The 21324-nt window shown below is 37.0% G+C and overlaps 2 protein-coding genes across 4 annotated transcripts in view; both read left to right on the top strand.

Annotated features, from left to right (window-relative positions):
• Positions 1–1096: 1096 nt before the first annotated feature.
• Positions 1097–12505, top strand: LOC131939341 (L-proline trans-4-hydroxylase-like). Of its 2 annotated transcripts, none has more exons than XM_059297596.1 (9): positions 1097–1291; positions 4395–4473; positions 5386–5467; positions 5586–5696; positions 5846–5937; positions 7287–7377; positions 8140–8269; positions 8630–8781; positions 9716–12505. In XM_059297596.1, the coding sequence occupies exons 1-9, from the start codon at positions 1279–1281 to the stop codon at positions 9824–9826; spliced, it is 861 nt and encodes a 286-aa protein (XP_059153579.1). In that variant the 5' UTR covers positions 1097–1278; the 3' UTR covers positions 9827–12505. The 2 variants fall into 2 exon arrangements, with proteins under 2 accessions (XP_059153579.1, XP_059153581.1); XM_059297598.1 differs by having other exon boundaries at positions 8577–8781.
• Positions 12506–15832: 3327 nt separating this feature from the next.
• LOC131939331 (SUN domain-containing ossification factor) overlaps positions 15833–21324 on the top strand; it is a 49243-nt gene continuing 43751 nt past the window's right edge. For both annotated transcript variants that reach the window (XM_059297567.1, XM_059297566.1), the window contains exons 1-3: positions 15833–15998; positions 18449–18611; positions 19031–19120. In XM_059297567.1, coding sequence (XP_059153550.1) covers positions 15943–15998; positions 18449–18611; positions 19031–19120 — 309 coding nt within the window. In that variant the 5' untranslated portion in view covers positions 15833–15942. The remainder of the gene's footprint in view (positions 15999–18448; positions 18612–19030; positions 19121–21324) is intronic.

Raw genomic sequence — 21324 nt, 5'->3', positions numbered from 1 at the left:
TTAAAAGTATGGACAAAAGTCGATAGCCTAATTGGCAACCCTTCCCCTCTCCTTTCGGCAACACTTGAAAATAAACCCCCACCGTTTACTTGTAAGCGAACTTTAAAAAAAAAGTATGAAACTGCATCTTTGAAATGAAGATCAATTCCTGTCTTCTTGGTGAACTTTTGAACTCGATTAGTCAGAAATAAAAGCGCGGGCTGTTGTTGGCCGGTCCCTACTTGAACAGCAAGCAATGTCCACACTGTTTGAGTGAAGCACCGTATGAGTGACAGCTAGCTTGGTGTTGTGTGTTGTTAAAGTCAACTACACGCTTTGGGGGGACATCCACAGGTGTAGGCCCGGGGGGCATCCACAGGTGTTCCCTACTGGATCATACATGTCAAAGCATCTTAGCCTCTCCTCAATGGAAATCGATAACCACACATCAGCTCTTGCAATTATTTTATCAATTAGTGTCTAATGAATTTTTTTTTCTAAAACTTGAAAAGAAAAATAATTTGAATAAACTTAAAGTAAGAACATTACCCCACAAACAGGTATTTCAAGGAAATCAAATAAATAACGAAGCTAACACGTAACTTGAATACACGAACGAAACAGGCCCAACCAGAGTTTCTTCCAGGCATCTCTTCGGGGGGGGGGGGGGGGGGGCGGAGCCCCCGAAGAAAGTCTACCGCCCCCCCCGAACAAAATGAAATTTATATAGAATATATATACTTTTAACAGTGTCCGCCCCGCCCCCCCCCCCCCCCCCCGGAGAAAAAAAGTCTGGAAGAAACACTGGGCCCAACTTTCCTAAAAATAATCTAATGGCTCCCTCTGTTCCCCTCCGCCTACTGCCGACTCATCTTAATCTTACGGGAACTTAATAGCAAGCTATGCTTGTAATAAGAACAATGTGGTCTAATGCCTAGATCTAGATATTATATGCAACTCCTAGGGAAAGTAAGCAAGTGTCAGAGTTCAGTTGTTCTTACCCGAACATGGGTAATTGAATTTAAATGTGTGAATTTTAAATTGCACGTTCAATCACATATAATGTCACGTGACATTCTATTTTTAGTAAAATATTTAGTTATCACGTGATTTTTATTTTTTGTTTAGATTCGATGATCCTGGTTGCTATTGTTTTGTTAAAGATAAGGTATCAGCGTAAATAAGGCAGTGATCGTAGTAATATTAACCGTAACTCGTATTGACCTAATAACTTGATAAGAAGTAGCCACGTAATATCTCTCAAGGTGAACTACACTCACAAAAAAGCTTGAAGAAGGAATGTCTCTCAAAGGTTTGTTGTTGTTGTTTGAGAGTGAGAGGCTCACTTCAGTTTTGTTACTCAGGAGTGAGAAAACATTAATAATAATATTTTTATTAAGTTAATAAGTGTTACTGTTGGCCTAAGAGTAAGACTAAGAGCCAGACTTGACTCGACAGTCAAGAGAGTCTGTGTCTCAGAGTCTGTGTGTTATTGATAACTGTTAAATCCAGAGGTAATCTATCGTTTTGGGTACGTAAAATCGCCCGCAGCTAGAACTAGAATCTAGTAATGTACGAAAAAGTTACCACATTGTCAAGGCTTTAATAATAGAAGTATATTGTGATATATTTGTGTCAAATATTATAGATAATTGAATAATAAACCAAAATTAATGGCTAAATATATCAATATAATAGGCCAGAAATTAACTTTCAACAGCAGTATTTGCGAGCAAGATTTGCTATATAAACAGCAGCCATTTGTAAAATAGAGTGGCTTCCTCTGAATCTCCTGCTATAAGTTTACAAAATAAACCAGGAGTGATCTCCCTTAAAATTTCTCGAATATTCTTATATAACACTACAGGGGATGGCAACTCTGGATATAAACAATATTTTAAACCATTTTTAATTAAACTTTTTAAAATAGAATAGAATCTCGTAGTAAAAAGAATTGCACAATAAGTGAACGTCAAACAAAATGTGCATAATAATGCAGTATATTATTAGTACTGTATATTATTAGTACTTTATAAATTCACATGCGTTTTTTGAGAAATCTGAAATAGCTTAATGAACTTACAACAGAAATTTGTCAAAATATGATAGAAGGAAGAGAATTATTTCTTTTACTTGTATGTGAAATTTCATTTATCTATCTGAAAAAGTACTCAATTTATGGGCTTTTGAAAAATTGAAAGTAGAAAAAGTTCCACTTCTGGTTATCGGAAATTGCTGAAAAGTTGATGCGGATCTACAAATTTGATATAATACTTATATATGAAATTTCATCAACCTAGCTGTAATGGTACTCAAGTTATTGTGTTTATAGGCACACATCCACACAGAATTGCTGTCCAGTTTTTCCATATAACACGGAAATGTTAATAAATCTGGATTTAGAATTTTTGCCTGCTTAAAATAAGTCCCCTATACTCCGTTTATGATGAAGTACTGAGAAGTAAAATGGTGGAAACTGTCAAAATTTCATGTGATTTTTGTGCACGATTACAATACTTTCTCTATACTCTGTATAACAGAAAGTAAAAAAAAAAACTTAAACAAGATGGCTGCTAAAAAAGTAAACGAGCTTTAATGCATCTGATGAAAACATGGCTAGTCTTTATTTATTACTGAAAAGTTTTAATACAATTGTTTAAAAACAGGTACATGAATGAAACTTTGAAACATTTTTGTAACTTTCAAAACAGAAATCTTCCTAAAAATGTGAAATAATTACTAAAATTAAATAGACATCGTCTTTTCACATTACTAGCCTCTGCAGATTTTACGTACCTAAAGCAATAGATTAACAGTTAATTTAATAATTGGAGGTAGAATATATTTTTAGAAGACGATTATATTTTTGTTGATAGGCCTTTTATAGTTTATACTGCCCTATGGCCTATACCAGGGGTCTCCAAACTTTTCAGTCCGAGGGCCGCATTAACTATCAAACTACAGTTCAGGGGCCAGTTTCTTCCAGGCATGTCTTTGATTTTTCTGGGCAAAGTTCCTCAGCCATCACCAACAAACGGTTTTTCTGTGGACAAAAAGATCTCCGCGGGCCGGATGAGAGGACATCGCGGGCCGCATTCGGCCCGCGGGCCGTAGTTTGGAGACCCCTGGCCTATACAAATAATACATTATAGGCCTACAATTATTATTATATCAAATATTATACAACTGCCCACTGGCCACTTGCTATACAATACTAATTACTATACTTTATACATGTTAGATCTATATGATATGATAAAGTTATTGATTACCGCATCTGAGCTAGACGACTCATAAAGACATGATCCAAATGGTTGAAAGTTATCTAATATCTGAGTGATACTGAGGAAAGTGTGAGATCAATTACTTGAAAGGCCTAGGTGTGAGCATAATTTAGCTGAACCCATGAAGCTCTCTGTGGCTTGACATTTGTTACTTTAATGTGAACATTTACTAGTTATATCACATTCTAATTCTTTCTTACTGCCCAGGTCTATATACATAGTATACACATCTTGTTACAAGTCTCGTTACACATAATGTTACACATCTTTAGTTTCTGACTTGGTTAAGTTGATGCTAAGTTTCAGTCCCAGGAAGAAATATGGATTTTAATTTTTTTTACAGTTGTGATGGTATTCTAACATACAAATACAATTTATTCATTACACTGTTGTGATGGTATTCTAACATACAAATACAATTTATTCATTACACTGTTGTGTTGGTATTCTAACATACAAATAAAATTTATTCATTACACTGTTGTGTTGGTATTCTAACATACAAATACAATGTATTTATTACACTGTTGTGATGGTATTCTAACATACAAATACATTGTATTTATCACACTGTTGTGATGGTATTCTAAAATACAAATACAATTTATTCATTACACTGTTGTGATGGTATTCTAACATACAAATACAATGTATTTATTACAATGTTGTGATGGTATTCTAACATACAAATACAATGTATTTATTACAATGTTGTGATGGTATTCTAACATACAAATACAATGTATTTATTACAATGTTGTGATGGTATTCTAACATACAAATACAATGTATTTATTACACTGTTGTGATGGTATTCTAAAATACAAATACAATTTATTCATTACACTGTTGTGATGGTATTCTAAAATACAAATACAATTTATTCATTACACTGTTGTGATGGTATTCTAACATACAAATACAATGTATTTATTACACTGTTGTCATGGTATTCTAACATACAAATACAATGTATTTATTACAATGTTGTGATGGTATTCTAACATACAAATACACTGTTGTGTTTGAGGGGAGAACATGTGTAAGGCAACAAAATTTCTTTGCTCAAAGAGTAAACAAAAGTAAACAAACTATCATTAAAATAAAATAAAATCTTGTATGTTTCCACAGAATATGTTTTCACAGATGATTTTGAAGTAACAGATGAAGTGAAACAAGATTTTGATGAAGCTGGCTATGTCATTCTAAGGTCTTTACTTGATGTATATGTTTCTTTATGTGTGTTTGTATTCTGGTGGCAACTGATACATCTTAAGATTGTGAATGATAACCAAAGGCAGTCACATTGTAACTGGATGCTTGATCCCAATGTTGTTGTATGCTTCGTCTAAGTTTTTAAATGTATGTTAAATCCAAAGTTGATTTTATGCTTGATCTCAGCTTGGTTTAAAGCTGAACCCCTAACATGATCAATAGTAGGCCCATACAGGCCAAGGCTCTTTCATTGTATATTAACCTAATGAGTGCTTAAGGCTAATTAATTACTTACATCCATAAATTATAATCAATAACATTTCATTAAAAATTTAAAATCAATTAGTTACTTCTTCCTTGAATATTTAAAATCAGTAGGCTACTAGTTTTGATTTGCAAATGTTACATTACAATGAAAACATTTTATGACCACCACAAATAATACAAACTTTTGAAAGTTGAATACAAGAGTTCTTTTAATTTTAAATAATGTATATTTAGTTCTATTGGAAGATCCCTAACCTCTGATGTATGTTACATATCCCTGTAGATCTAAGTTACATATCCCTATAGATCTAAGTTACATATCCCTATAGATCTAAGTTACATATCCCTATAGATCTAAGTTACATATCCCCATAGATCTAAGTTTTAAAAAAAAGTAAAGTTCCCTTTCAAACCTGACAGTCTAAGGGGCAAATGCAGTAGAATAATTTTATTGTTTATTTGTTTCCATATAAGTTTTGACTAAAATGCCAGATGATTTTCTAATGTAAACATAATCTGTAAATGTCAAATGATTTTCTAATGTAAACATAATCTGTAAATGTCAAATGATTTTCTAACATAAACATAATCTGTAAATGCCAAATGATTTTCTAACATAAACATAATCTGTAAATGACAGAGGTCTGCTGGACAAAGAAGAGCTTCTCAAAGTCAAAGATGCACTAGAGGGCACTGATGCACTTCTAAAAAACTCATTCCAGGTAGGAACACATTAACTCTCCTCTGTCAGAAGTTACATACTGTGTGATTTTTATTGTTGGGAAATTGATGATAATGTTATGACAATTAAACTCTAGGGTGAGGGGCTCAATATTTCAGGTCAATGACAGCGAGGGCCGCAAGAGTCGGCTCTGTCTGTGGAGTCACCCAGGAAATGATGTCACAGGGATGGTTGGACGCTGTGAAAAAGTGGCTGGTACCTCGGAAAAAGTAGGGACTTTTTGTAGGTTATTTTAGTGTAGGACTGTTCTGATTGGTTGACTAGGTCTAAGTTGTTGTGATTAATGCTCTTGACTAGGTCTAAGTTGATGTGATGAATGCTCTTGATTAGGTCTATGTTCTAGTGATGAATGTTTCAGCTTCTGGGTGGGGAGGTCTATCACTATCACACCAAGCTGATGATGAAGGAACCATTCACAGGTGGAGAGCATGTCTGGCATCAGGACTATGGGTAATGTTTGCTTTCATTTAGATATTGACATCAGGACTATGGGTAATGTTTGCTTTCATTTAGGATAGATGTTGACATCAGGACTATGGGTAATGTTTGCTTTCATTTAGGATAGATGTTGACATCAGGACTATGGGTAATGTTTGCTTTCATTTAGATATTGACATCAGGACTATGGGTAATGTTTGCTTTCATTTAGGATAGATGTTGACATCAGGACTATGGGTAATGTTTGCTTTCATTTAGGATAGATGTTGACATCAGGACTATGGGTAATGTTTGCTTTCATTTAGATATTGACATCAGGACTATGGGTAATGTTTGCTTTCATTTAGATATTGACATCAGGACTATGGGTAATGTTTGCTTTCATTTAGGATAGATGTTGACATCAGGACTATGGGTAATGTTTGCTTTCATTTAGGATAGATTTTGACATCAGGACTATGGGTAATGTTTGCTTTCATTTAGATATTGACATCAGGACTATGGGTAATGTTTGCTTTCATTTAGGATAGATGTTGACATCAGGACTATGGGTAATGTTTGCTTTCATTTAGGATAGATGTTGACATCAGGACTATGGGTAATGTTTGCTTTCATTTAGATATTGACATCAGGACTATGGGTAATGTTTGCTTTCATTTAGGATAGATATTGACATCAGGACTATGGGTAATGTTTGCTTTCATTTAGGATAGATGTTGACATCAGGACTATGGGTAATGTTTGCTTTCATTTAGAATTGACATTATACTCATCATCTTTCCTGTTTGTACCAATGACCTTGGCATTGGCTACAGGGGAATAGTGTTGTAAACAAGATGCCAAGTTGCGATAGTTTTCCATTGGTTGGCTTAATGTTGGCCAAACTTTTCAATTAGTGGGCTTAATGTTGGCCAAACTTTTCAATTGGTGGGATTGATGTTGGCCAAACTTTTCAATTGGTGGGCTTAATGTTGGCCAAATTTTTTAATTGGTGGGCTTGATGTTGGCCAAACTTTTCAATTGGTGGGCTTGATGTTGGCCAAACTTTTCAATTAGTGGGCTTGATGTTGGCCAAATGTTTCAATTGGTGGGCTTGATTTTGGCCAAACTTTTCAATTGGTGGGCTTGATGTTGGCCAAATGTTTCAATTGATGGGCTTGATGTTTACCTAAACTAATTACAATGTTGACATGAACTAATTACAATGTTGACATGAACTAATTACAATGTTGACATCAACTAATTACAATGTTGACATGAACCCATCAAAATTGTGACATGAACTAATTAAAATGTTGACACACACCAATCAAAATGTAGACTAGAACCAATCAAAATGTTGACATGAACCATGTTTACAGCTACTGGTATAAAAATGGCTGCCTATTCCCTGACATGTTGACTGTTTTTATTGCCATTGATAAATGCTGGAAGGAGAATGGATGTTTGCAGGTAGTCTTACTTCTACAGCTAGTTTTATTATTTCTAAAGATAGTTTTATTATTTTAAAATAGTTTTATTATTTCTAAAGCTAGTTTTATTATTTCTTAAGATAGTTTTATTATTTCTAAAGATAGTTTTATTATTCATAAAGATAGTTTTATTATTTCTACAACTAGTTTTATTATTTTAAAATAGTTTTATTATTTCTAAAGCTAGTTTTATTATTTCTAAAGATAGGTTTATTATTTCTAAAGCTAGTTTTATTATTTCTAAAGATAGTTTTATTATTTCTAAAGATAGTTTTATTATTTCTAAAGATAGTTTTATTATTTTTACAGCTAGTCTTATTATTTCTAAAGATAATTTTATTATTTCTAAAGGTAGTTTTATTATTTCTACAGCTAGGTTTATTATTTTAAAGATAGTTTAATTTTTCTAAAGATAGTTTTATTTCTAAAGATAGTTTTATTATTATTAGCTAGTTTTATTTTTAATCCTACTTTAGAGGGTAACCAGTTTAAAAATTGATTTTCCCACATTGGAATTAATGACATGATTTATGTGATTAATGACATGATTTTAGAAAAAGTTCAACTGAGGAAAGTAAAAAACTTGATTCATTTAAGTCATAAGATTTTGTTTGAACTAAGTCTAGCACTGAACATTCTTCAAATGAATGTAAGTTATATAGATTCTATACAATTAAAAAAAAGATTCAGTTATTTTTCTGTGTATTTAATCTACATCTGAACTGCTATTTTCCTCCACCAGATTCTCCAAGGGTCACATAAGTGTGGCAGGATTGAACATGTGATGGTGGGGGGACAGACAGGTGCTGATGTAGAGAGAGTTGATCAGATCAAGAAAGTTCTGCCTCTACATTTTGTGGAGTTGGAACCTGGTAAACATTTTAAAGGACATGGAGGGTTTTTGCTAACTTGTATCTGTGATAAAAATATTTTAGATGACTTATATCTGTTATATAAATATTTACGATGACTTATATCTGTGATAAAATATTTCAGATGACTTATATCTGTTATAAAATATTTTAGATGAGTTATATCTGTAATAAAATATAAAATATCGAACTATTCATAGCCAAACACTGAAACATATTATAAGCTAAATTACCCTTTTAATTTAACCTTAAATTCCAGTACTTGAGACTTATTTATTATGAACTGACACGCCCCTCTGTTCTGCAGGAGACGCTCTGTTTTTCCACTCTAATCTACTGACACGCCCCTCTGTTCTGCAGGAGACGCTCTGTTTTTCCACTCTAATCTACTGCACAACAGCGCCCCTAACCAGAGCCCACATCGCAGATGGGCTTTTCTCTGTGCCTACAACAAAGCCAGCAACAACCCTGTGTATGAGCACCATCACCCCCAGTACACACCTTTGATCAAGGTAACTATGGCTATATTTATCCCATTACACACCTTTGATCAAGGTAACTAGGCTATATTTACCCTAGTACACACCTTTGATTAAGGTAACTAGGCTATATTTACACCAGTACACACCTTTGATTAAGGTAACTAGGCTATATTTACCCCAGTACACACCTTTGATCAAGGTAACTGTGGCTATATTTACCTCAGTACACACCTTTGATCAAGGTAACTGTGGCTATATTTACCTCAGTACACACCTTTGATCAAGGTAACTATGGCTATATTTACCCCAGTACACACCATTGATTAAGGTAACTATGGCTATATTTACCCCTGTACACACATTTGATTAAGGTAACTGTGGCTATATTTACCCCTGTACACACATTTGATTAAGGTAACTGTTGCTATATTTACCCCAGTACACACCTTTGATTAAGGTAACTGTGGCTATATTTACCATGGGTGAAAGTACAGATAAAATCTTTTACCTTTGATAAGGGAAAAATAACAGTATTTACCTTTGAAAGTATAGATATAGATACAAATCTTTGCTAAGGTTAAGATAATATATAGCTTTAATGGAAGTAAAGATAATGTATACCTTTACTAAGATAAGAATAAAAAAATAATCTAGTTTAAATTTAATTCGGACTCAATTATCTAAAGTTGTATTTAGTCGTTGTCATTGGCTAGTTTTTTTATCTTTTAGCACAAAAACAACCTCCCATTGACCTGACCCTGAGTCAAATAAACTAGCCAGATTTTGTTAACTTTGTGTCAAATAAACTAGCCAGATTTTCTTTCACTTTGTGTCAAACTAGCCAGATTTTCTTTCACTTTGTGTCAAATAAACTAGCCAGATTTTCTTTCACTTTGTGTCAAATAAACTAGCCAGATTTTGTTCTCTGACAACTTGATTGATATGTTTCACTCTGTGTCAACAGGTGCCCAACTCCGCCATACGTGAGTGCACCAACATTACGGACATGAGTGACAAGGATTTTATGGACCCCAGCCAGGACAAGACCATTGTTTCCAACAAGGGAGAGAAGTGACCTGCACGTCTGACAGTCGGCCATGTTGAGTGTCTCACAACATTGTGCCTCACAACACTCCCCATGTAACATCATTCATCCTTCATTTGAGTGAACTTTTTGGTCACATGAGTGACTTGCTTCATACATTGAATGGAAATGTAAATAAATTGATAATTTGTTGTTTTTAAATTTAAAAAATTTGAACCAAGCTTTAGGGGCTGGGCTAGAGAACTGAAATCATTTAAGAATGGTGGATTTGTGTTACATTTTTTTCTATTGCTTTTTTGCATCTAATAATTGGTCATCTACTTAGTAATTTTTTTTCTTCTAAATGTTCATTTTCCCCCCACTTTTTTTATCCTTACCAATTTTGTCTGGTTTTTTCCCCCTTTTTTTTAACCCTACCAATAATGTCTATACCAAATGAAGATTAAGCTGAATGCTGGATGAGCATTAGCATTTAATTGATTTCACATATTGTACAAATGTTGATGTAGCAACTTATTGTATGTTACTAATTTACTGCCAGGTTTGATTATATTATTTCTATTCAAGATTTTAAAAGATTGTCTTATTAATTCACTACTGTTCATAAAAATTATAAACCGGGAGTGATCTCCCCTAAAGTTTCACGAATATTCTTATATAAAACAACAGGGGATGGGAACTCGGAATATAGTTATGATTTTTAATCCATTTTAAATACTTAAACTTTTTAAAATAGAATAGAATCTCATACAAAAAAGAATTTCTACCAAGCGATCGCCAAAACAAAATGTGCATAATAGTGCGGAATATTATTAGTACTTTATAAATTTACAAGCGTTTTTTGAGAAATCGGAAATAGCGTAAATTACTACTTCCAGTCAATGGAAATAACTCAAAATTTGAAAGAAGGTAGAGGATTAAATCTTTTACTTACATGTGAAATTTCATATATCTATCTGAAATAGTACTCAAGTTATAGGCTTTTGAAAAATTCAAAGTTAAAAAAGTACCACTTCCGGTTATCGGAAATCGCTCAAAAGTTGATACGTATCTACGATTTTGATAAAATACTTATATATGAAATTTCATCAACCTAGCTGTAACGGTACTCAAGTTATCGTGTTTACACATACACACAGACACACAGACAGACACACACACAGACATACGGACAAGATTGCAAAATTATGTTTTTCCGTATCAGTGAGGTGTAAAACGTCGAGATTTGTAAAAATCTCGATTTTTTTTTTTTGCACGATTACAAGACTTTCTCTATACTTCGTATATACGAGAAAGTAAAAATGAATAGTTCTTGCATTTAAATGAACTGAGCAAAAGAGTATTAGAAAGTAGATACTATAGTTATGTTCATAAAAATCCTTTATGGTTGGGTTAGGGTTCACCCAACTTTGACTCCTTTTCTAATGAAGCAATTTCTGTTTTGATAACAACACAATAACATATAATTTGTTAATCTGGTTAGTAGTATAGATGCCTTTTAATACAAGTTAAAAGTACTAAGAAAATTTCTAATTTATTTTATTCAACTTTATAGTTAAAAACATTTTCATTTCAACTTTAAAATACATATTTATGTATCTATCAATGTTTTCTTAATTCTTGTAATGTGCATGAATCTTAAATTAAATAGGAAATCTTGCATGATACTAAAACAAAATCATTCAACTATTTCTCCTTAAGCTAAGCCTATAATTTTTCTATGTCAAGAGCTCTTAGAAAACAAGATGGGTATGTCCAGTCAAACAAGGCCATTTTGTTTTTGGCATAAATCTTAAATTTTCAGGACTATGAAATACAAGTTTGGCCAAAACTCTAAAATGAATGAACGGCCAAAACTGTGGAATGTATGGTTGTCTCCTCACTGGATGGTCTGTATATCCCAATTGATCACATGTAAACCAGAACATTGTGTTGGTGCAGTATTAAATACAGCGGACAAATTTGTGTAACTTATTCCTTGTGGTAACTTTTTAAACTGCCAGTAGTCCATTGTATAACAAAACTATAATATATTTTTAAAAATCAAATTGGTTTTTCTCCCTGCTATAACTCATATAAAACTGGTGGCTATTTATTGTTGTTACAAGCTTTACTAGCTTGTCCAGTTTCCTCAAGTTTTATGTGTGTGTATTTGTCTTCAGTAAATGGTCAGTTTCATCAAGTTTATTATGTGTTTAACTGGTCAGTTTCATGAAGTTTTACTTGTGTGTAGGCTTACTTATCAAACAAGCTGAAAGTGATTTGGATTTCTAGCTAATTCAGGTTGTGACATTCAATGTCTAAGTGTTTTTGTTTAAAAAAAATTTAAATATGTTTTTAGAGTTTTTTGAGAGCAGGGTGGGGGAAGGAAACTCTAGAATAGAACTCTGTGCTCCACTCTCATTTTATTTATTTGTTGTCATGTTCCTAGTATGTAACATTTTTTTTCATGTGAAGTAACATATATGTAACATATATTTGATGTGAGGTATTCACAATGTAAATTTGATGTGATGTTTTCAATATGTAAATTTGATGTGATGTTTTCACAATGTATATTTGATGTGATGTTTTCAATATGTAAGTTTGATGTGATGTATTCACAATGTAAATTTGATGTGAAGTTTTCATAATGTAAATTTAATGTGAAGTTTTCACAATGTCCTGTAGCCCCACTGGACTCACCCAATAAATGACTGCCACTGCCAATATTTGTCTGTCAGTGTTATGCTCTGGTGCCCTGATATCAGCATACACTCAGGAACAGAAGACCAATATTTCAACAGACGTTAGAACTGACACCTTACACTGGCGACCCCCCACTGACACCTTACACTGGCGACCCCCCCCCTGACAGCTTACACTGGCGGCCCCCCACTGACACCTTACACTGGCGACCCCCCCCCCCCACTGACACCTTACACTGGCGACCCCCCACTGACACCTTACACTGGCGACCCCCCCCCCAACTGACACCTTACACTGGCGACCCCCCACTGACACCTTACACTGGCGACCCCCCCCACTGACACCTTACACTGGCGACCCCCCACTGACACCTTACACTGGCGACCCCCCACTGACACCTTACACTGGCGACCCCCCACTGACACCTTACACTGGCGACCCCCCCCCCCACTGGCACCTTACACTGGCGACCCCCCACTGACACCTTACACTTGCGACCCCCCACTGACACCTTACACTGGCGACCCCCCACTGACACCTTACACTGGCGACCCCCCACTGACACCTTACACTGGCGACCCCCCACTGACAACTTACACTGGCGACCCCCCCCCCCACTGACACCTTACACTGGCGACCCCCCACTGACACCTTACACTGGCGACCCCCCCCCAACTGACACCTTACACTGGCGATCCCCCACTGACACCTTACACTGGCGACCCCCCCCCCACTGACACCTTACACTGGCGACCCCCCACTGACACCTTACACTGGCGACCCCCCACTGACACCTTACACTGGCGACCCCCCACTGACACCTTACACTGGCGACCCCCACTGACACCTTACACTGGCGACCCCCCCCCCACTGACACCTTACACAGGCGACCCCCCACTGACACCTTACACTGGCGACCCTCCACTGACACCATACACTGGCGACCCCTCACTGACACCTTACACTGGCGACCCCCCACTGACACCTTACACAGGCGACCCCCCACTGACACCTTACACTGGCGACCCTCCACTGACACCATACACAGGCGACCCCCCACTGACACCTTACACTGGCGACCCCCCACTGACACCTTACACTGGCGACCCCCCACTGACACCTTACACAGGCGACCCCCCACTGACACCTTACACTGGCGACCCTCCACTGACACCATACACTGGCGACCCCCCACTGACACCTTACACAGGCGACCCCCCACTGACACCTTACACTGGCGACCCCCACTGACACCTTACACTGGCGACCCCCCACTGACACCTTACACAGGCGACCCCCCACTGACACCTTACACTGGCGACCCTCCACTGACACCATACACTGGCGACCCCTCACTGACACCTTACACTGGCGACCCCCCAATGACACCTTACACTGGCGACCCCCCACTGACACCTTACACTGGTGACCCCCCACTGACACCTTACACTGGCGACCCCCCACTGACACCTTACACTGGCGACCCCCCACTGACACCTTACACTGGCGACCCCCCACTGACACCTTACACTGGCGACCCCCCACTGACAACTTACACTGGCGACCCCCCCACTGACCCCTTACACTGGCGACCCCCACTGCACGTCTGCCTAAATCTTAGTTTCACCATCACAAGTTATGAAAACGATTTTATGATCACAGTATCAAGGGACTTAACACACACTAAAAACTATTTCCCCCTTATGTGTGATTATGTCCCTTGACCATAACATTAATGTAAAACTATTGCCCTACCTACTTGTATAAAAACAGACATAAGTGTGTGTGTAAAAATAAAAGAAGGGCAGTCTGATGACCTGCTTGGCTTGATACCGTGGACTAAAGGTTGCAGCCACACCTCTCCCTCCACCCCCCACCCGACTCATTCAGAGTTTCTACCAGGCATCTCTTGGGGGGGGGGGGGGGAGAGGGAGCAACCTCCCCCCCCCCCCCCCCCCCCCGAAGAAAGTCTACCCCCCGCCCGAACCGAACTAAGATGAATTTAATTAGAGAACATTTACTTTTACCAAGTACCCAGGAAGAAACACTGTACTCATTTGTGAGCGGTTCTCTTCGATTATGCCCATGCCATCCACGAAGCCCTATATAGCCAATCTATTCCAGGCCACTCGCTCTTCCCCATGTGTTCCAGTCCAGGGTTTGCCTCGCTATGTTTTCATCCCTTATCCTGGGGGTGTCGTACAATATCTTTAATATCCCTGTCTATGTGTTTCTGTATCGGGCTTTGTCACATGTGGGCGATGTGGGTTTTTCTAGCCGTCGGATCATGATGATGTTTCGTAGGCATGTGATGGACTGTTTTTATATTTTGTCACCCCAGGTCTTCAGTAGGTCCTACTGCTTTATATCTGATGCCATAAAGTCGTAGTAGGTCCTACTTCCTTAAGTCTGATGCCATATATAGTCGTAGTAGGTCATACTGCCTTAAGTCTGATACGTGTCAACCAGTGTTTCTTCCAGACTTTTTTCTCCGTGGGGGGGGGGGGGGCACTTAAAATTTTCGGGGGCGGGAGGGGGGGCGGTAGACTTTTTTCGGGGGGGTGGGGCGGAGACTGTTAAAGTATATATTTTCTATATAAACTTCATTTCGTTCGTGGGGGGGGGGGGGGGGGGGGCGGTAGCCTTTCTTCGGGGGGCGGGGGGGGGGGGGGTTCTCAATGAGACCCCCCCCCCCTTAAAATGACGTCACACCTCAACCTACAACCCCCCTCAAAATTGCAGTTGAACATTGCTTTTTTATAATGCAAAAGTGTGACGTCGCAACATGTGACCTCCCCCCCCCCTCCCCTTCATCACACATCGTCACAAAATTACGGACCCCCCCTCCCTCTAAGAGTGTGACGTCATTTATGGATGACCCCTGAAAGAAATACTGAGTTTTAGAGACATCTAAAAACAAAGTGAGAAGTGGGTCCAGTTTTACATCTCTACTTTGCGTAAACATGCTTTTCTATTATCTCGTTAGGAAAATCACTAGATCTACCTATTAGATCTACAATGCTTAAATTACACAAAAAGTAAAAAGTAATTACTAATTAGACCTGAATTTTTTTCAAGCCTACATTTGAAATAGATCCACGTTACATCTAGGCCTATTGAAAATTAGTTGCATTGGCAGAAAAGCCAACCAGAGTCTATACTGTGGTCTACTTTGGTAATTGTTTACTCGTTTATTTCTTCAATGAGAACAGGCTGTCAAATTAACACCGCAGCGTAAACCTCGAGGAACCCCCTGAATTTTATTATATTTAAATAGTAAAATAGCACAGGGGTTTCCCAATGCACATGCGCAGACGAAAAGAACACGTCAGAATTGTCTACAAAACGGAAACAAACCCATTGTTGAATATCTGTTAGTGGTATTCTGAAACCTGCAGACAAGAGCCTACATTTCATGTTTTATAGGTTTAAAAGTAAATTAAAACAATGAAATGAAATGTTTAATCCACCTCAATTTTTAGTTTTAGTCTGCTGCTTAATTTTATCATATAGGTAAGTTTCGACCTGTCTTTATAGTCAAATTAAGATTTTTTTGTTGTAACTGAGTCGAGTAAAAAAAATCCACCAGCCAGACAGGACTAGCCTAGAATCTAGCACAGACAAGCAGACGTATTCAACAGCATTCATTGATTCACTAGAGTATCATGTTTTATTGATTGTCCGCATAACTCTCACATAACTGAGGCTTGATAGTAGCTGAGTGTCTAGAACCTAAACTTAACTATTTGAATTAATTAATTATAAATCATCTTATGAAATCTTACGGCTTTGGACCCAGACGACACTCATCAACTCCTAACTCAAAACTAAACCAGGATTGATTTCAAGTGCTGTCTGTATGCCGAAGGACTACTGATTACACTGATGTCTCTACACTAGTTCCTACTAGATTTCACTAGAACTAGATCTAGAATTGGGCCCTGTCCTATATTAATGTATAATATATAAATATAATAATCCGAGAAATTGAAATACAGTTTAATTAAGTATAACGCAATTATAATTAGGGCATACTTAAAACAAGTTAAAAGCCAAGGCTCCCTTATCATATGTCCTATTCCTATTTAACTATTAAATCTATAGGTCTATTATTGCTATAGAGGCCTAGGCCTAATAATTAAAAATGTATAAAAATAGTCCAAGCCTTATCTTATTTATCATATAAATATAGGCCTAAATGAATTATTACTAATTAATCATTTCATTTGAGGCGATTTACACTTGTAAATATTATTTTGATTAGGCTTGGTTTCTCACTAATGTTTAGGAATGGTAAACCATCATCTTCAACTTCAATTTAATACACTCACTATGTTTTAAAGTTTGCTAATAGATAGGGCCTAACAACCTTAAACATGTCTCAGTATCATACAAGGCAACTCCATGTTAGACTTCTTGAGCTAATAACTAATGGTCTAATTAAGTTAAAGTTTAAAGGCTGAAGTATCGTTTAAGCTTCACTAATGATTAAGAAAATAAACACAATTTTGCAATCTTGTCCGTATGTCTGTGTGTCTGTCTGTGTATCTGTCTGTCTGTGTGTAAACATGATAACTTGAGTACTGTTACAGCTAGGTTGATGAAATTTCATATATAAGTATTTTATCAAAATCGTAGATCCTGATCAACTTTTGAGCGATTTCCGATAACCGGAAGTGGTACTTTTTCTACTTTGAATTTTTCAAAAGCCTATAACTTGAGTACTATTTCAGATAGATAAATGAAATTTCACATGTAAGTAAAAGATCTAATTCTCTACCTTCTGTCAAATTTTGAGTAATTTCCGTTGACCGGAAGTACTAATTTACGCTATTTCCGATTTCTCAAAAAACGCATGTAAATTTATAAATTACTAATAATATTGCGCACTATTATGCACATTTTGTTTTGGCGTTTGCTTGGTGCGCAATTCTTTTTTCTATGAGATTCTATTCTATTTTTAAAAGTTTAAGATAATAAAAAATCATGTCTATATTCCAAGTTATATAAGAATATTCGAGAAATTTTAGGGGAGATCACTCCCGGTTTATTACTCTTGCTGGAAATCCATTTTTATCCAAGCATATCGGTTAATGAATTAGGTTAATGAATTAACCTATTTCTATTTTTTTACCCACCAAAGCCTGAATTTTACACATTGGGATTAGCTTTAAGGACAAAAAAAATCAAAACTCTGGAACTATTAGAACACCATTCCTGGGAGCCACCCAGAGATTTTTCCTGGGGTTCACAGATATTTTCCCCAGTAGACCCGAGGTCCAGTCACCCCTGACTATTTCTAATCCAACTCAAAATCATACCAATACTGATTGTCATTGGAAAAAATGTTGGCTATTGCTAATCCAACTCAAAATTATACAAATGCTGATTGTCATTAGCAAAAATGTCTTACTTAACGCTAATACTAGAGTACAGAATCTAGTAATAGATCTTGATTTATATTATTCATTATAGGTAAACTCCAAAGTTTGTTACAATTGCTTTGCAAGTTATGAAGTGATTTAAAAACATGTAAATACTATTTAGTGGTAATTTACTGTTGCCAAAAATCCTTATCATACATAATAAGCCTAGATCTGGTGTGTTTGTTGAAGTTTGTTAAGTTGAACTCAGTGGTCTATATAATCATTATGATTATGTTTATTTGCTGGAGTTTTCACAGTTTAATTTTCACGTAATTGCATTATGAAATATCAGAAAAAATAAAATGAATTTAAATTTTAAGACAGAAAAAGTAGACTGGTACTTAAAATACTATATTTTGCTGATTTTCTTCATCTGTTTCTTCTGCTGTTATTTAAATTTTATTTATTTAAATACATTAAAAATACCAGACCAGATTCAATCATATTTTAACAACTATTTTAGTAGCATGAAATAATTTTATTGGTATGTAAGATTGTTATGTGAGAATACATAATACATTTGACATGTGATTGTAGTGCCTATGCTGAGGAGACAGTTAAAAATGACTTTAAAGAGGAGCTTGAGAGTGCAACAGTTTTACTGAATAACAAGAACGAGCAGGAGCAGTTGACTGATGAAACAGGTGACTTGGATGATGGAAAACTTGAGCCACTGACAGACAAACTGAAACCACCCCTGGTGAGTTGTAAGCACCCAGAACTTTGTACAGGTTTTCCACAAGTACATGTTCATACATTTTTGTTTTGAATTTAGATTTGTCCTCAATCTTTTTATTTTACCCTTGTTAAATGTTCTCATGCTCTGACTAGTTTTTTTTTTGGTATTCAAATGTGTCAAAAACAAAGTATGGTGTATTTATTAATTAATTAAGTAATGAAATTGTTTATCTCACAGCTTCCATACCCTACAAGTGTAGTGTATTTATTAATTAATTTAGTAATGATATTGTTTATCTCACAGCTTCCATACCCTACAAGTGTAGTGTATTTATTAATTAATTTAGTAATGATATTGTTTATCTCACAGCTTTCAATACTTTCATACCCTACAAGTGTAGTGTATTTATTAATTAATTAATGATATTGTTTATCTCACAGCTTCCATACCCAACAAGCCATGAGGTCATGTCCAACACTGCTGTAGAGGATGGATCTACTGAGGAGGCCTTGGCTCTGGACACTCAACTGGTCAGTACTCTTTGCTTTTTCTCATGGTCCTATTTATGTTGGTCCTGCCAGGTTTTTGTCCTGGTCCTATGTTGGGTCCTGCCAGGTTTTTGTCCTGGTCCTATGTTGGGTCCTGCCAGGTTTTTGTCCTGGTCCTATGTTGGGTCCTGCCAGGTTTTTGTCCTGGTCCTATGTTGGTCCTGCCAGGTTTTTGTCCTGGTCCTATGTTGGGTCCTGCCAGGTTTTTATCCTGGTCCTATGTTGGGTCCTGCCAGATTTTTGTCCTGGTCCTATGTTGGGTCCTGCCAGGTTTTTGTCCTGGTCCTATTTATGTTGGGTCCTGCCAGGTTTTTGTCCTGGTCCTATTTATGTTGGGTCCTGCCAGGTTTTTGTCCTGGTCCTATGTTGGGTCCTGCCAGGTTTTTGTCCTGATCCTATGTTGGGTCCTGCCAGGTTTTTGCCCTGGTCCTATTTATGTTGGGTCCTGCCAGGTTTTTGTCCTGGTCCTATGTTGGTTCCTGCCAGGTTTTTGTCCTGGTCCTATTTATGTTGGGTCCTGCCAGGTTTTTGTCCTGGTCCTATGTTGGTTCCTACCAGGTTTTTGTCCTGGTCCTATTTATGTTGGGTCCTGCCAGGTTTTTGTCCTGGTCCTATGTTGGTTCCTGTCAGGTTTTTGTCCTGGTCCTATGTTGGGTCCTACCAGGTTTTTGTCCTGGTCCTATGTTGGGTCCTGCCAGGTTTTTGTCCTGGTCCTATGTTGGGTCCTGCCAGATTTTTGTCCTGGTCCTATGTTGGGTCCTGCCAGGTTTTTGTCCTGATCCTATGTTGGGTCCTGCCAGGTTTTTGCCCTGGTCCTATGTTGGTTCCTGCCAGGTTTTTGTCCTGGTCCTATTTATGTTGGGTCCTGCCAGGTTTTTGTCCTGGTCCTATGTTGGTTCCTGCCAGGTTTTTGTCCTGGTCCTATTTATGTTGGGTCCTGCCAGGTTTTTGTCCTGGTCCTATGTTGGTTCCTGCCAGGTTTTTGTCCTGGTCCTATTTATGTTGGGTCCTGCCAGGTTTTTGTCCTGGTCCTATGTTGGTTCCTGCCAGGTTTTTGTCCTGGTCCTATTTATGTTGGGTCCTGCCAGGTTTTTGTCCTGGTCCTATGTTGGTTCCTGCCAGGTTTTTGTCCTGGTCCTATGTTGGGTCCTACCAGGTTTTTGTCCTTGTCCTATGTTGGGTCCTACCAGGTTTTTGTCCCGGTCCTATGCACCTGAATATTCAAACTAAAAATTTAATTTATCAACCTATTAAAAAAAACTTGTTTTAAAACATCTGTTATTGTGTAGACAACAAATTTACCAACTGAACAGTTTTAAAAATCTGGTTTGTACAGCTAATGAGACGAAGTGATCTAAGTGCAGTTTCTTGTCAAATCCATCTAGATCATCTTGGCTCTAGTGAAATATATATTGCTGGTTTATTTTAAAATCTTGTAGCTGCCAGCTGTTTCCTGATCTATAATATTGTGGCCACCATGTGTAGGCAATGTGGGCGTTTATACTGTCAGAAGTAGGCAACCATATAGTCATATGGGGCTGTTTATACAGTCAGAAGTAGGCAACCATACAGTCATATATGTAGGCAATCATACAGTCATATATGTAGGCAACCATGCAGTAATATGGGGCTGTTTATACAGTCAGATGTAGGCAACCATACAGTCATATGGGGCTGTTTATACAGTCAGAAGTAGGCAACTATACAGTCATATATGTAGGCAACCATACAGTCATATATGTAGGCAACCAAACAGTCATATGTAGGCAACAATGCAGTCATATGTAGGCAAGCATAGTCATATGTAGGCAACCATACAGTCATATGTAGGCAACCATACAGTCATATGTAGGCAACCATACAGTCATATGTAGGCAACCATACAGTCATATGTAGGCAACCATACAGTCATATGTAGGCAACCATACAGTCATATGGGGGTGTTTATACAGTCATATGTAGGCAACCATACAGTCATATATGTAGGCAACCATACAGTCATATGGGGCTGTTTATACAGTTGTATGGGTGTGTTTATACAGTCATGTATGTGTGTTTAAACAGTTGTATGTATTAGTTATACAGTCATAAGAGTCTATCACTGAGAAGTATAAAAAAAACTAAATATGGTGCCATATATTGTCATTAGTTATATGTTCATGTACTTAAAGTTCAGGTGATCAGGT

Source organism: Physella acuta, unplaced genomic scaffold (genome assembly GCF_028476545.2).
Source record: "Physella acuta isolate Inbredline_101_S28 unplaced genomic scaffold, ASM2847654v3 ptg000275l, whole genome shotgun sequence".
NCBI lineage: Eukaryota > Metazoa > Mollusca > Gastropoda > Physidae > Physella > Physella acuta.
Note: the sequence above shows the minus strand (reverse complement) of the source record. Positions and strands in the feature narration are given on the sequence as shown.